This window comes from Oncorhynchus mykiss, chromosome 23 (genome assembly GCF_057628025.1).
Source record: "Oncorhynchus mykiss isolate SJ-2025 chromosome 23, ASM5762802v1, whole genome shotgun sequence".
NCBI lineage: Eukaryota > Metazoa > Chordata > Actinopteri > Salmoniformes > Salmonidae > Oncorhynchus > Oncorhynchus mykiss.
The window spans coordinates 5,095,286-5,112,728 of NC_143044.1; the positions used below are offsets into that span (position 1 = coordinate 5,095,286).

The following is a 17,443-nucleotide window of genomic DNA, read 5'->3' on the forward strand; positions in this document are numbered from 1 at the left end:
ATGGTCTGGGCCAGCAGCCTTGCAAGGGATAACACGTTTAAATGTCTTACTCACGTCGGCCACGGAGAAGGAGGGGGGGGGGGGGGGGGGACAGTCCTTATTAGCGGGCCACGACGGTGGCACTATATTATCCTCAAAGCTGGCAAAGAAGGTGTTTAGTTTGTCTGGAAGCGAGACGCCGGTGTCCGTGACGTGCGGTCCAACTACCATCATCTAAAATTCCATGACCATCACAGCCCTAACAGTGGGTGGAGGAAGGGAGCGAGAGAGGAGGAGGAGACGCAGAGAAAGAGAAGAGAGAGAGGTATGGGGGAGAGAGAGAGATGGAGAGGGGCAGGGGATAAAATTGGTGGAAGGTGGTTAAGTGCTGACTGAGGCTTCCAGAGTCAGTTCCAGGGCTCCTTGAAGTTTTCCTGTCAGAGGAGGTGGTGAGTAGCAGTTCCCGTGAGGGAAGTGGATCCCTGCTGGACCTGAGAGGGATCTATCCACAAGTGGGGCAGAGGGTGGAGGGATGGAGGAGGGTGGTAGGGTGTGTGTGATCACACATATCCTTACAGCCAGCTCCTCCAGTGAACGACCATGTAATCATCCCAGACACTGCCACCACTGCTGGGAACAGGGTAACAGCCTCAAACCCATCGGGATGAGAGGAGGGGTGGACCAAAATAATAAAACTGGACCCAAAGAATCAACTTAGGCTGTTACCCATTACAAATGCAGCGTTTCTACATTAGGCAACATGATTAAATCTGAAAAATACCCAGTGGTGAGGAGCACCAGAGGCATGTGCAGAATAAACACCTGCTGTGATGATTACATTGAGAGATGGGTAATAGTTACATGCGTGTGAGAAGCATGGAGATTTGATCGATTGCAGTAGTTTCTTTACAGGCATCTCTCAAGCGGCGGCATCTCGGCAAGATGGCTGCTCATAAACGTGTTGCTAATGCATCCATGTAGACAGCGAATCTGATGGGGAATATGCTAATTGTGCCGTAATAATGCTCCATTGCACGGCGGGGGAACAGGTGGGTCAATAGGGGGGGGGGCGCATTTCATGCCGTTACACTGGCCGAAATGTGTCATTGGTATTTGTCGACACTCGCTTGACGGGCGTGACATGAACCAGAGGCTCCTAGCCTAGCTAGCTGTCTCTCTGTGAGGCCAAGCCTCCTGACAGGCAGCCAAAGCACGCCAGGCACTGTTGGCTTCAATAAGGTCAAGTGAGCTACAGAGATCTGTGCAGCTCCATATTGAGGTGGATTCATTACGTTTTAGAACAAGACAAAGTCTAAACTTCTCGTGGACAGGATGTAGAGGCAGCGGCCTCAGCAGTGTCCCAAGTGACTCTGCCTGGTTCTGAAGAGAGAAGAAGAGCCCTGTTGATATAAATAGAGGATGAGTTGGAAGCCTTTGAAACCTCAACTGAAAGGTAGAAAGAAAGAAAAAACATAAATCTCTCGCCAGCTAAATGCCCACATGCTGAGGAGAGACATCCTCTCTTGGCTGACATGTTCCAATTGATGTATCAAACTCCCAAAACGTAACAATGTGTCTGGTCTTCTTACTCCTTATTTTGTCAAGACACGATTGAGTCTATCGCTAACCCGGACATTTTAACCCCAACCATTATGTCCATCTACCTATCATCGTCCTATCAATCTTCCCAAAACAACAATATGCATGCATACTGGAGTTTGGTTTTCTTAAGATTTCAGCATCAGTTAAGCCAACGATTGATGGAGAGCTTAGGATCCCTAGATGTATTTAAAAGCTGAAACATCTCTTACCTGGTGTCTCCAATGAGCTGCTTTATCTAAGTAAGGATTCAAGGACACCCCTCATGCCTCAATTAGCCAACCCAATGTTATCCTGCCCTTGCTGCCTCCCCGCTCTCCTCTAAAAACAGTATCTATGGCAGGATCCTCTCACAATGACACATCTCCCACGATCTCTTCCGTTTTAGAACGTCTCAGAGCCAAGCGTTATTGCACCCAGCAGGAGAGAAAGCACTCCCGTTAGCTAACCTACACAGGCATACAGGCCCCGCAGCGCTGGCTGGTGCCTGTGTCTCTCTCTGTCCCCCTTTCGCGCTCCCTCACTATTTTATCTCTCTCTCTCTCTTGCCCTCTCTCTGTCTTTCTCTCGCTCACAGTCTCACGTTAAGAGATGGACTTGCCAGCCACAGAGGCAGGCAGAGTCAACCGGTAGCCGACAGCGGTAACGGCAGCCATACTCCTACTCCCCTTTGAGACGACGGCAAAACAAAACCCTCGTTAGGACAACAAACTGCTAGGTACAAAGCCCCTGGTGGGCCGGGGCGGGAAACCTGGAGGGACAGGCAACATCACAGCATATAGATATGGCCAACCAGGAAGACAGCTAGCTAGCTGTAGCATTCATGTGTGTACTGTAGTGAACTGTATTGTCTCACACCGTGTGTAGGGAGTTCGTGCCGAAGCCTTGGTGGAGCCTATTCATCAGAGCATCAAAGAAGGACAATAGAGAGAGAGAGAGAGAGAGAGCAAGCGAGAGAGAGAGAGAGAGAGAGAGGAGGAGAGCTAGGAGTACTACACCGTGCACACAGAGCATCACAACCACCGCCACAGCGCACCTCAATAGACATTCATAATCAATTCCCCTGGAGAGCTTTGAGAGGGCAGGAATGAAAAGGCAGTGCACTTACTGCTTGACAGATGATGGGGTATTTGATTCGATTGATGCCTCCGGCAAACACAGTGAAGGTCAGAGCTGTGTGGAAACAGAAGTTGAGGAGCATGTGCCATCCCTTCCGACTGATGCGGATTGTGCTGCCAAAAGAAGAGAAACCCACACCGAATAAGCAGTCAGTCAAATAAATATGAATGGTACAGAATATCAGGGGAATGGATAAAACATTGACGCAGAGGACGTTGAAAAAAAGAGCGTTTAAAAAAGATCCGGTTCATCATTCAGATCATTTACTAGGACACAAGGGGGTTGAGGTGTAAATCTGGTGGAATGCATTGCATAGTTTGCAAATGAAATGTTGTAAATAACAATCTCTGTCCAGCTGTTGGAAAAAGCCCTAAGGCTATATGGATCAGCCAATCCAGATGCAGTATCCAGGGTAAATAAACTAGAGAGAAACAAACAACATAAACAATTATCCTGGCATCTATCCAGTATCCTAAATCAGCATTATCCTCGTCATGTTCACCAGTGTGATTATAAATCTGGGGGGAAAAGTGTACAGGAAAGAACCTCTGTTGTTTGTGAGAAACAAACTTGCAGAGAGGGAGCGAGAGAGAGACCAGAGAGTGAGATAACAGAGAGAAAGAGGCCAAGGGGAGAGAGAATGAGTGAGAACGAGTGAAAACAAGTAAGAACAAGAGTGAGATAGGCAGATCGACTGAGAGAGAGATATATATATATATATATATAAAAAAGTGAGAAATAATGAGTTAACGAATGAGAGGGGAAAAGAAAGAGAGAGAGAGAGAGAGAGAGAGAGCAGCAATAACCTACAAGGCGTGTCTGAGTGTTATGTGCCAGGGAGGAGAGGAAGCGCTCCTGTTCAGGTGCTGAACTCTACCCAGGAGGCTCCAGGAGAGGCCCATAAATCACTGCAGCCTCTACCTGCCTCCCAGTGTTTTTCATGGGCTTGGCTACGGGCTTTCACTGGTTCAAGTGCATTAACCTGGCATGCCTCCACTTCATCGTTTCCCCGAGAAAGCATGTGGCTAAACTGACCTCCCGCTTGTTCTCCTTGGCCGAAGGGGAAGGAATGTTCTGAAGGGTGAACTTGGAGTTCGAATGGAATGGGACCTTGATAATAGGCTCACCAGCATCGCTATTCAGTATAAACACTCCCTTTGCTTGAAATACACTAACGTTGTGAAAATCAGTGAAGCGGTGAAATTACGTCTACATGTATGGCAAAACGGACCCCTTACTAGTTCTCCTTTGCCAAGAAGGAGGGAATGTTTTGAAGGGTGAATTTAGCCCCAGTGGAATTAGCACTTGTGCAAGCTCACCAGCATCACTATTCAGTGATGCTACATTACACACTCCCTTGTCTTGGAATACACGTTATGTCAGAAAGTGAAGTTATTTTCAACATATTTAGGACGTTATTCCGATTTGAGATCTGCCTGCACAACTCAGACTTTCACATAAATCATTCATTGATATGAATGGGAGACTGGTGTGCACAGGTCTCAATTCCCGAATGTGGTCCTTAGAGCATTTCTACTGCAAGGAAGACACGGCTTTGGGGATGGAGGGAGGCAAAGCGGTTGCAGTGTTGTACTCCTGCTGCAGCTGTGAGACGACCACTTGTTTCCACGGACAACAAGTGTCTCCTGACTGAAATCATGGAGCCACTGACATCGTCACTCCTCCCAGACTACAGTTAACCGGGGTTTTCATAATCCCTCTATTCCTACAGCCCTTCATCCTGTCAATGTCTCTTTCTCTCTCTTTCTTAGAGTTGCCTCATACTGATGCCAACTGTAAAATGTGTTCATACATCTTCATGCTCCATTACAGTCTATCTATTCATCTGCTTTCCATCAGAACCAAAAGTAGTATAAAGAATGTATAATTTAATTAATCTGTCATTTCAGAGACATTGAATAACTTTTTTGGGGGGGTCTTTTATGCTCAGCATAGTGAAAGTATAAAAGGACTGAATGATCGATCACATTAAGTTTCAGTCACTAACTCCATTGTTCGTGATCTAGTGAGTGCCTAACAAAGGGAAAATGAGGGCCCCAAAAAATAACAAGCTATCCAGGTTGCCTGGAGACCACACTGGATCATCAGTAGAGGATGACTAGATGAACTGAAAGACAGCACAGCCCTCAGGGTTCGAAAGACCTACGGAGAGAGGTGACAGATGTGGTCTGGATCTTATAGAAATCCGATTGAGCCATCTCTTTGAGGCAAGTGGTAGTGGGTTATTGGAAGTGTTTGGCTCGCACGCACACACACATCCCCCCCCCCCCCCCCCCCCCCCCCCAACCCACACACAAATCGTTCGCTTCAGATGTCTGAGTCAGACAGACTGCAGAGCTTCATGCAGGCCCACAGCGGCTGACTCACAGCTCAGAAGCATGATGGAGGAAAATAAAGACAAACTCTCAAAAGTAGGAGAGGTGGCGTGTGGTGTGTTGTGATGGGTACATGATCTGGATGTGTATGGTTTTTACTAAGCTTAGTTAGTCAACTAAAGGTGAGAACTCACTTCAAATCCTCTGAACACAGACCTATACCCACACACACACACACACGCGCACGCGCAAACACAGTTTCCCGAGGGTTTTTACCTGTGGTGCACGATATAAGTGATGATGGAGGCGAAGAGGCAGAGCAACATGACGGCCGTACAGGCATACACGACCGGGTGCAGAAACTCCCCAGGGTACGGGGGGAAAGACAGCACCTTCTTCAGATCCTAAATGAGACAGAGAGAGAGAATGTATTAATTGTTTAGAAACAATGTACACGACTATGCAATTGTACTCAATGCTTTGGCATAATCTGCATTACAATAAAGTTATTTGAACTGAATTCAGAGAGAGAGAAGAGATGGAGAGAGAAAGCGAGACAGTTGGGGGAAGTAATGGAGAGGAGAGAGAGTGAGAGAGAGAGAAGAGACAAGTTGAGACAAGTGGCCACAAGAAAAGGGCAACCAGTGAAGAACAAACACCCTTGTAAATACAGCCCATATTTATGTTTATTTATTTTCCTTTTTGTACTTTAACTCGCACATCGTTACAACACTGTATATAGACATAATGACATTCAAAATGTCTTTATTATTTTGGAACTTCTGGGAGTGTAATGTCTACTGTACATTATGATAGTTTATTTCACTTTTGTTTATTATCTACTTCACTTGCTTTGGCAATGTTAAGTTTCCCATGCCAATAAAGCACCTTGAATTGAATTGAGAGAGAGAGGGAGAGATAGAGAGAGAGGGAAAGACATCAGGGTCAGACAAAACAGACATGGTATCATATTTCACATACCGTGTAGACAAACAACGTACAAGAGAAAACGGTTCACCCTATATGGATGAAAATACATGAACATTATAGCTGACCGTCTGCAGCTTCATAGTCATTGTATCATTTCAAATCCAAAGCACTGGAGTACAGAGCCAAAACAACAAGCATTGTGTCAACTTATGGAGCTCACTGAATATGGATAGTGTGTAAAGATTTAGTTGGGTATATATGGATTTTTCTAAGCAGGACTGGTTTAATCCAGTAAGGCATTTGACGAGTAGTTTTGATTGGTTCAGTGAAGATAGTAAGTTGTCCTGTCAAGTGGTAAATGTTTGAATATGGTGTAAAGGCTCAGGGGCTAAGAGTCAGAGCTAGTCTCAGTTACCATTATAGCCTCAGTGATGAGGATGGTGATATGTCCAATGAGACACTTTGACCCTGAGAACTTGCCCTTCTATGTAATCGTAACCCCTCTGGACAGACAAAGGTCCTGTCGTTTACACATTGCCATTACGAAATCGGAGAATTGCAGTTGTACTTGCAACCAGTTCTCTCTCTTTTCCTTTCCCTCTCACACTCTCTCCCCATCTTTCCACATACAGATCCTCACACTCTCTCTCTCTTTTGCCCTCTTTTTCTCTCTCCAGCCCTATTTTCTCTCCCTCTCCTTCCCTGCCCTGCCTCTGCCTCTCTCGGTTCAGGCTCCATTAAACTGACTGGTGATGTTCTGAGTGGTCGTCTCTCCCTGTCACACTGTTACATATCTGTAAGAGATCTAGATCAGCCTCTGGTCACAGCCCTCCATCCCTCAAATTTCCCCTGCTCTTCTCTCCCCTGACTGGGCCTATTAGTGCTCAGCACACAGGGCAGCAGAGGTCACGGGCCCCTAGAGGCCCCTGAACAAGCCTGTGGGTGAGCCCAGGGAAAGGATTCTGCATGGCTGGTCAGGGAAGTTGTGATAGAGAAGGACAACTGTGTAGAATAGACTTACAGCCATGAACACACACAGCCCTGGGAGACAGCCCCGTTCACTACCACGTATCTTCTATCTGTAGATACCTCTGCAGCGGTGCCCATTCAGTTCTACTGATGTGATGATCACAGCGCAGCCAAATCAATGGCGCTAGCTTTCGTGTGTCTTGATGGAAGGGATGTGAAAACATTGCTCCAACCCTCCTATCCCATGCCGTTGATGATCACAGTGCAGTCAAATCAATTCGAGCTACGCTAGCTTTCAGATTTCTTGATGGATATGACGTGGGAAAAACCATGTTTACCCAACCCTGAAAGAGGAGCAAACCATTCCCAGAGAATGACACACATACTGTAGTTGTCACGATGATGTGTGTGTTCTCATTGTAACGTGACAGCACAGTGACGCCTCTGTGTGAGGCCCTGTAAAGGGCAACATATGCTTCCAGATGTGTAGCACAGATGTAGGAGAGATGCAACTCGATGTTGAAATGTTCTCAATGAGCATCTGCTACTTTAGTAATGTGACATTAAGAGTGAGATTCATTCTGATTATCCATCTCCCCAGGAGCGCTACGTATGTTTTGTTCATTCGAAGAACACATTGACTTGATTGTTTGCGTGACATCATTTTTTTGGAGGGGACCATTGTTCATCTAGTAATGAGCATTAACAAAATGTTTGGAATTCTGTGAGTTGCTTGTCTTTCGGTTGCCCAGACACAAAATGCACAATAGAAATTAATGGTGTAACAATGTATTGTGTCATTTTTATTGTAAATAAGAATATCATATTTTTCTATAAACACTTTAAGTGTAACTGACAGCTTTTTAGCAACATGAAATCTCATTCAAATCTGATCATCAAATAAAATGGTATTTGTCACATGCGCCGAATACAACGAGTGTAGACTTTACTTACTTACAAGCCCTTAACCAACAGTGAAGTTCGAGAAGAAGAAAATATTTACCAAGTAGAATAAAATGAAAAGTAATAATAAAAGTAACACAATAAGAATAACAATAACAAGGCTATATACAGGGGGCACCAGTATCAAGTCAGTGTGCAGGGGTACAGGCTATTTGTGGTAATCTGTACATGTCGGTGGGGGCGAAGTGACTATGCATAGGTAACAAACAAGCAGCGAGTGTACAAAAGGAAGAGGGGGGGGGGGGTCAATCTAAATTGTCCGGTGGCGATTTTATGAATTGTTCAGCAGTCTTATGGTTTGGGGGTAGAAACTATTGAGGAGCCTTTTGGTCCTAGACTTGGCGCTCCGGTACCGCTTGTCGTGCGATAGCAGAGAAAACAGTCTATAACTTGGGTTACTGGAGTGTCTGACAATTTTATGGGCTTTCCTCTGACACCCCCACGAAGAATGTAACTTTTTCTTAAAATGTTCTGACAAGCAAGCACATAGAAATGGTAATTTTCACATTTCCATAAATTCTTAGAATGATTGGGAATTATACTGAACAAAAATATAAAGGCAACATGTAAAGTGTTGGTCCCATGTTTAATGAGCTAAAAGATCCCAGAAATGTTCCATATGCACAAAAAGTTATTTCTCTCAAATTTTGTGCACACATTGAGCATTTCTCCTTTGCCAAGATATCAAAAAGCTGATTAAACAGGATGATCATTACACATGTGCACCTTGTGCTGGGGACAATAAAAGGCCACTCTAAAATGTGCAGTTTTGTCACACAACACATTGCCACAGATGTCTCAAGTTTTGAGGGTACGTGCAATTGCCATGCTGACTGCAGGAATGTCCACCAGAGCTGTTGCCTGAGAATTTAATGTTCATTTCTCTACTATTTCTCTACTATAAGCAACCTCCAATGTCGTTTTAGAGAATTTTGCATTACGTTCAACCGGCCTCAAAACTGCAGACCACGTGTAACCATGCCAGCCCAGGACCTCACATCTGGCTTCTTCACCTGCGGGATCGTCTGAGACCAGCCACCTGGACAACTGATGAAACTGCCTGTAATAAAGCCCTTTGTGGGGAAAAACTAATTCTGATTGGCAGGCCTTGGCTCCCCAGTGGGTGGGTCTATGCCCTCCCAGGCCCATCCATGGCTGCACCCCTGCCTAGTCATGTGAAATCCATAGATTAGGGCCTAATTGATTCTTTAAAATTATTGCATGTTGCATTTATATTTTTATAGAGCTCAATAGTGAGTAGAGCGCAATAGTGAATTTGCGAATGCGAGAGATATGTTAACTGGATAACAGTCATTCCGAGTTCAGTATAGCCTGCTAGCTAGTTAGCAAAGCGATTCACATTTCTTGCTAGCTAACCAAATGACACCTGTATCTCTAGCTGTGTAGCCATCAAAAAAACGTTATGAGGGGAAAAATTCAGTCTCACCCACACCTGCAACGACATGACATCCTCTAAGCAGCTAGCTAGCTATCTAGCTAACATTAGGCTTAGTGTTTTTAGCTTGCTACATAAATACATACACTGGCCTTCACAGCCTTAGCTACATTTGTCAATTTTTGTCTGAAATATTGATTCATATAATATTGAGCCATATTTTTTGGACTGCCAAGGAATCTATTGGTGAATTCTATTAATCATGCATTGAACTGCATCCCCCTATTCTGCCAAAAATGCCTTACTGTACATCATGGAATGTTGAGTCAAAAATAACCTATTTTTAAAACCTTTTATAAAAGTTGATTTTGTAACATGAGCTGTTTGTTTCATTACTGCAAAGTTGTTAAAACGATTTCAGTTCCACTTTAATAATTGAACATGTTTCTAAACACTTCTAAATTAATGTGGATGATACCATGATTATGGATAGTCCTGAATGAATAATGAATAACAATGAGTGAGAAAGTTACATATGCACAATTATACAATTGGGGGGGGGTCTAAACCTGAATGCTGATTGGTTAAAACCGCATTCCAGCCGGTGACTATTCCACAAGTTACCCCCGGCTAAATCTATGACGTTAAAATGCCTATTTACTCTGTTCCATCTGACTGTGCAATCCACTGTCTCATCTGCCCAGCCAAGCAATTTATAAATTTGATCTCCGCTATAAAAAGCATCTAGACCTTCTCACATTTCTTTTAGAATAACATTTAGTTTTCAACAGCGGAGATTTGTATCAACTTTGCTGTCTGTCTCTCCGACATTTGCAACATTGTTTCAATGTTCAAATTCAATCTCCAGCTGTCCCATAGTAATGAACGTGTCAGGACGAGACAGACAGGCAGCGTTTCTCAGCCAGTCTAAATCATGAATCAGCTGGCATAATTTTTATGGATATATACAAAGAAATGTCATTGAATAAAGGTAAAACGAAAGAAAGTGCAGCTAGTTTGCAGTCTTTCCAGCTTCAGTTTGAAGTGATTGTGTTAGCTGTGCTGTTGGCTAGCTCCTCTGAAAAACAGTGTCCTTACAAGTGAGCACATTTTCTATGCCAGGCAAATTCGTACCTCATTAGCTCATTGTTCAGGATGTATGAAATTAATGTCACTAGAAAACAGCTAAACAAATGCAAATAAAGCTACTTTGCTGTTATTCTGGCTGCAATTTTTGAGGTGACTGTAAGTTTGCCGTAGTTGGCTAGCTTGCAAGCAATGGATAAGAACATTGCCAGCGAGTATGGCAATGGAACATTTAGAACGAACCACTGGGTCACGTCCATAGATACAGAACAAAAAGACCTAACAACTGGGTTGCATCTCTTGCAACTGAAGGGGTTAAACGAACGCATCATACCTTTTAAAGGGTTAATAAATTGTGTTATGATAAACTGTAAGGTCCTGAGACCGCTGTGTGTGTGTGTGTGTGTGTGTGTGTGTGTGTGTGTGTGTAACACCTGTTTTGAGTGTTGTGCCCTTCAGACACTATCAGAAGGTGAAAACCGCCTACGTTCATACTCCTCCTGTCTGGGCCCCACCTGGCTATCTGAGGTTCTGAGAATACAACTGGGTTCCTGAGAACACAAGGCTGCCGCAGGCCTGATAAAAACAGCCACCTGTCAGAAGATGCTTGAACTCGTTCACCTTGTTATGACCCTATACTTGTGATGGAAGGTCAAGTTTCGGTCAAACCCACTTCTGAGCTTTTAATTGCTGACAAGATGGTTGCTGCTGTCAGGGGGAGGTTGGATTTATTAAAATGTTGTTGCCAGGGAAACGCACGCAAGGAGGGCTGGGAGAGGCTATATGAGTTACAGGATGTCTTAAACATTTGCAGAACCTGGGGAGAGCTATCATATATTGTACTCTGTACCAACTTCTGCCTACAATTGTATTAGAAAAGGATCATTTTTAATACTTAAACAAAGAGTCTGTGTTTCCTTTCCATTACTAATGTATGTTTGATAACTATATAGACCTGATCAGAAATTGACCAACACAACCGAACCGATAGAACGAACGACCAGCCGACTTGGATAACAACCCTAGATTTGTATCGGGACTATATAATTAATCAAAATAAAAATTGTAATTAAAATATATCAATCATTATTTGAATATGTTTGTAACCCGTTGTATAAAAGTGATAATGCCTGAGAAGCCGGTGTTTGGAGGATAAATTGGCACGGGCCAATATATCGCCCAAACACCGGCTTCTCGGGCATTATCACTTAAATATTAACCGCTAACCTCCCTGTTATTCTAATGGTGAGCGCTTAGCATGTCTTGGGGGTATGATATTTGTACATCTGTAACTTTAAAATTACTCACGATTCATTCAGGACTATCCGTAATCATGGCAGCATCCACATTAATGTAGAAGGGTTTAGGAACATATTATATTCTTATTTGTTTGGTCCCATTCTGAATTTACCACAGGTGTACTCCAATAAAGTTGTAGAAACATCTCAGGGTTGATCAACGGAAAGGGTGCACTTGAACTCAATTTTGAGTCACATAGAAAAGGGTCTGAATACTTATGTAAATAAGGTATTTCTGTTTTTTATTCTTAATACATTTGGAAACATTTCTAAAAACCTGTTTTCACTTTGGGGTATTCTACAACTTGATTGGAGTCTACCTGTAGTAAATTATATTGATTGGACATGATTTGGAAAGGCAAACACCTGTCTATATAAAAGGTCCCACAGTTGATAGTGCATGTCAGAGCAAAAACCAAGCCATGATCTGGGGAATGGTATCAAAACATGTCTGCAGCATTGAAGGTAGCCAAGAACCCAGTGAACTCCATCATTCTTAAATGGAAAAAGTTTGGAACCACCAAGATTCTTCCTAGAGCTGGCCGCCCATCCAAACTGTGCAATCGGGGGAGAAGGGCCTTGGTCAGAGAGGTGACCAAGGACCCGATGGTCTCTCTGACTGAGATACAGAGTTCCTCTGTGGAGGTGGGAGTATCTTCCAGAAGGACAACCATCTCTGCAGCACTCCACCAATCAGGTCTTTATGGTAGATTGGCCAGACGGAGGCCACTACTCAGTAAAAGGCACATGAAAGCCCACTTGGGGTTTGTCAAAAGGCACCTAAAGGACTCTCAGACCATGAAAAATATGATTCTCTGGCCTGATGGAAACCAAGATTGAACTATTTGGCCTGAATGCCAAGTGATCCAGCTTGAGAAAACCTGGCACCATCCCTACGGTGAAGCATGGTGGTGGCAGCATCATGCTGTGGGGATGTTTTTCAGAGGCAAGGACTGGGAGACTAGTCAGGATCGAGGGAAATATGTACAGAGCAAAGTACAGAGAGATCCTTGATGAAAACAAGTTCCAGAGCGCTCAGGATCTCAGATTGGTGGCGAAGGTTCACCTTCCAACAGGAAAACAACCCTAAGCACACAGCCGAGACAATGCAGGGGTGGCTTCGGGACAAGTCTCTGAATGTCCTTGAGTGGCCCAGCCAGAGTCCGGACTTGAACTCGAAAATAGCTATGCAGCAATGCTCCCCATCCAACCAGACAGAGCTTAAGAGGATCTGCAGAGAAGAATGGGAAAAACTCCCCAAATACATGTGTGCCATGTATATGTGTGTTTTTTTTAATTGGGGGGGGTGGAGGGACACCACACGTCCCACAGTTTGGGAACCACTGCAGTAGACCACCAGATACGACTCTACAAGCTAAGCACCCTAGGTTTTAGCAGCATGGCAGTAGAGTAGCTCAAGTCATATCAGTCAGGAAGGTATCAAGAGGGTTGATGTCAATGGCACCTTGTCAGCTGTGGAGTGCCACAAGGGAGTGTTTTAGGGTCCCTCCTCTTCCTGTTATATATCAATGACATGAAATCAGTTTGTTCCTGTCATTTATTTAGGGTCTCACACAAAGACAAGAGTAAGGTAGAGAGCTACAACCTAGCCTACAAATGAAAAAATGTATAACGTCTGTGCACAGGTCTAGAGACAAATTGGAGTAATGAAGATAACAGACAGTGACACATTCAATACCGCCCTGCACACTCTTGCCTGGATCTAGCTGATCTGGGGTGTAATCATTAATGGAACATTTTGCAACTAAAACAAGAGTTTCTATTGGACAAATGCAGGTAGGTCCCTCCCCTAAACAGGTAGGTTTCCATTAAAGAAACGTTTTGCAACAGAATCTGAGAAAATAATATAACCCTGATCACCCACAAACACAGTTCACTTTCGTTCTTATAATTTCTTCTCGCATCTACGTGCTCTCCTCCTCTCACATTTTCCTTTTGCTGGTGTGCACAACACAACAGCTGTATGTGACCAGGCACAAAAACCTCCAAGCCAAACCTTCATACCGTAACCACTAATGGCTACACAGCATACTTTGTTATCACCATATTAACATTATAGTCAACAAACTAGAACTAACGCGTTAGTAAACCCACAATCCAATCCATGTGTACAATCATGCAGTACAGTGTACGGCAAGAAGTTTTGAACTTACACTGCTGGGCCCAGGTGACAATAAATTAATGAAACCGAAAGCTTACAGTGCATTCAGAAAGTATTCATACGCCTTGACTTCTTCCACATTTTGTTGTGTTACATCCTAAATCAAAAATGGATTAAAACAACTTTTTTTTTTCACTCATCAACACACAATTAAGTGATAATGTCTGAGAAGCCGGCTTCAAGGACATTATCACTTTCATACTTTTATACAATGGGTTAAACAACATATTCAGTAAACAACATATTCATTACATATTTCAATTAAAAATGTTATTTTGATGAATTTAGTCATACTACTTAATCCTTCCACAAGATATAGTCCCGACACTAATCTAAGGTTGCTACCCAAGCCGGCTGGTCGTTTGTTCTATTGGTTCGGTTGCCAGAGATGTAACCAAGTGGTTCAGTGTTGTTGTTCTGTACCTATTGATGCGAACCAGTCGTTCGTTCTAAATGTTGCATTGTCATACTGGCTGGAAACGTTCTTATCCCTTTCTTGCTAGCTAGCCAACTATGGCTAACTTACAGTCATGTCAAAAAGCAAAGCCAGAATAATAGCAAAATAGACACTTTTGCATTTGTTTAAGCTGTTTTCTAGTGACATTTATTTGGATACATCGATAACAATGAGCTAATGAGGCACAAGACAATGTGCTCACTTGTCAGGACACTGTTGTTCAGAGGAGCTAGCCAACAACCCAGCTAACACAATCACTTCAAACTGAAGCTGGAAAGACTGCAAACTAGCTGCACTTTGTTTTGTTTGACCTTTTTTCAATTACATTTCTATATATATATATATATACATATATATTTATATATATATCCATAAAAATGATGCCAGCTGATTCATGGTTTCGACTGGCTGAGAAATGCTGTCTGTCTCATCCCGACACGTTCATTACTATGGGACAGCTGGTGATCAAATTTGAATATTGATACAATGTTGCAAATGTTGGAGAGACAAACAGCAAGATTTATACAAATCTAAAAGTCTAAAAGAAATGTAAGATAATGTCTAGATGCTTTTTATAGCGGAGATCAAGTTTATAAATTGCTTGGTTGGGCTGATGAGCCAGTGGATTGTGCAGTCAGATTTTAACGTCATAGATTTAGCCGGTGGTAACTTGTGGAATAGATACCGGCTGCAATGTGGTTTTAACCAATCAGAATTCAAGATTAGACCCACCCGTTGTATAATAAACCATAATGACAAGTGGAAGTGAAAACATGTTTTTAGAAATGTTTGCAAAATTATTGAAAATGAAATGCAGAAAACTAATGTAAATAACTATTCACACCCCTTACATGTTAGAATCACCTTTAGGAGCGATTACAGTTGTGAGTTTTTCTGGGTAAGTCTCTAAGAGCTTTGTACACCTGGATTGTACAATATTTGCACATTATTTATTTTTTTAATTCTTCAAGCTTTGTCAAGTTGGTTGTTGATCATTGCTAGACAGCCATTTCCAAGTCTTGTCATAGATTTTCATGCTGATTTAAGTCAAAACTGTAACTCGGACACTCAGGAACATTCAATGTCATCTTAGTAAGCAACTCCAGTGTATATTTGTTTCATGTTATTGTCCTGCTGAAAGGTGAATATATCTTTCAGTGTCCATTGGAAAGCAGACTGAACCAGCTTTTCCTCTAGGATTTTGCCTGCGCAAAATTAACTATTCCGTTTCTTTTAATCTTTAAAAAATTACTTGGTCCTCACCAATGACAAGCCTACCCCTATCATGATGCAGCCACCACCATGGTTGAAAATATGGAGTGGTAAACAGTGATGTGTTGGATTAGCCCCCAAGATAGCAATATGTATTCTGCACCTAAAGTTATTTTTTGTACCACACTTTGCAAGGCATTGTCTTTGTGGTTGAATCTGTATTTGACTGCTCAACTGCAGGACCTTACAGATAATTGTATGTGTGGGGTACAATGATGAGGTAGTCATTCAAAAAACACTACTATTGCACAGAGTGAGTCTTCTTTTTTATTTAACCTTTATTTTATCAGGGAGTCATACTGAGACAATGGTCTCTTTTTTCAGATGAGTCCTGAACTACATAAAACAGAAAATACATACATCAAAAGGTAAATACAAAATCCAAGCAAAAAGAAAAACGTGGTATATATGATGTCGCCAAAATCTAGGGCCGATAGAAACATCAACTGAATAATCTGCTTTCTACTATTTAGCAAAAGGCAGGACCTATTTCTATAGAAGAAGCCCATTTTTATTCTCAGCTTCTTAATTAACTAACTCAACAATATGCTTTTTTAAAGACAGCTTTTCATCTATCCAGATGCCCAGATATTTGTAGGCACGGACACAATCAATATGGATACCATCCAAAGTACATATGCTTAAATCAGACTCTAGAGAACAACATATACTTAGTTTGACCTGCATTCAGTACTAATTTAAGGTCAATAAAGTTTTTCTGTAATACAATGAAGGCAGACTGTAGTTCAGATAGAGCCTGGTCAACCGTGGGGGCAATAGCATACACAACAGTATCGTCATCTTAATTTATAAGTCGATATTGTTAATGTAAACACTAAAAAGAACTGGACCCAGAATCAACCCTGGCGGGACACCTTTTGTAATATCCAGGAAACCTGATTTAACATCATAAGTAGAAATACATTGAGTTCTATCTTTCAAGTAATTTTTTAACCAGTTACATGCAGAACGTTTAGAATGGGGAAGTAAGTATATACACTACCATTCAAAAGTTTGGTGTCACTTAGAAATGTCCTTGTTTTTTAGTTGAAAAAATAAGTTGCAAAGAAAAAGCCATATCTCAGACTGGCCAATAAAGACAACAAAATAAGAATGGCAAAAGAACACAGACACTGGACAGAGGAACTCTGCCTAGAAGGCCAGCATCCTGGAGTCGCCTCTTCACTGTTGAAGTTGAGACTGGTGTTTTGCGGGTACTATTTAATGAAGCTGCCAGTTGAGAACTTGTGAGGTGTCTCTTTCTCAAACTAGACACTCTAATGCACTTGTCCCCTTGTTCAGTTGTGCACCGGAGCATCCCACTCCTCTTTCTATTCTGGTTAGAGCCAGTTTGAGCTGTTCTGTGAAAGAAGTAGTACACAGCGTTGTACAAGATCTTCAGTTTCTTGGCAATTTCTCGCATGGAATAGCCTTCATTTCTCAGAACAAGAATAGACTGACGAGTTTCAGAAGAAAGGTCTTTGTTTCTGGCCATTTTGATCCTGTAATCGAACCCACAAATGCTGATGCTCCAGATACTCAACTAGTCTAAAGAAGGCCAGTTTTATTGCTTCTTCAATCAGGACAACAGTTTTCAGCTGTGCTAACATAATTGCAAAAGGGTTTTCTAATGATCAATTAGCCGTTTAAAATTCTAAACTTGGATTAGCTAACACAACGTGCCACAGGAATGAGGGTTGCTGATAATGGGCCTCTGTACGCCTATGTAGATATTCCATGAAAATAATCAGACATTTCCAGCTACAATAGTCATTTACAACATTAACCATGTTTTTTTTTTTTTAAATTTACACAACCACAATACACAACCAACCAAGCCGCTGCTTCTTTAACACA

The 17,443-nt window shown here is 42.5% G+C and overlaps 1 protein-coding gene across 4 annotated transcripts in view; it reads right to left on the reverse strand.

Moving 5' to 3' along the window:
- LOC110502313 (adhesion G protein-coupled receptor A3) overlaps positions 1–17,443 on the reverse strand; it is a 264,724-nt gene that overhangs the window by 38,873 nt on the left and 208,408 nt on the right. For all 4 annotated transcript variants that reach the window (XM_090216662.1, XM_090216661.1, XM_036959858.2 and 1 more), the window contains 2 exons: positions 5,310–5,437; positions 2,687–2,810 (listed from right to left, as the gene is read on the reverse strand). In XM_090216662.1, the coding sequence (XP_090072788.1) occupies positions 2,687–2,810; positions 5,310–5,437 (252 nt within the window). The remainder of the gene's footprint in view (positions 1–2,686; positions 2,811–5,309; positions 5,438–17,443) is intronic.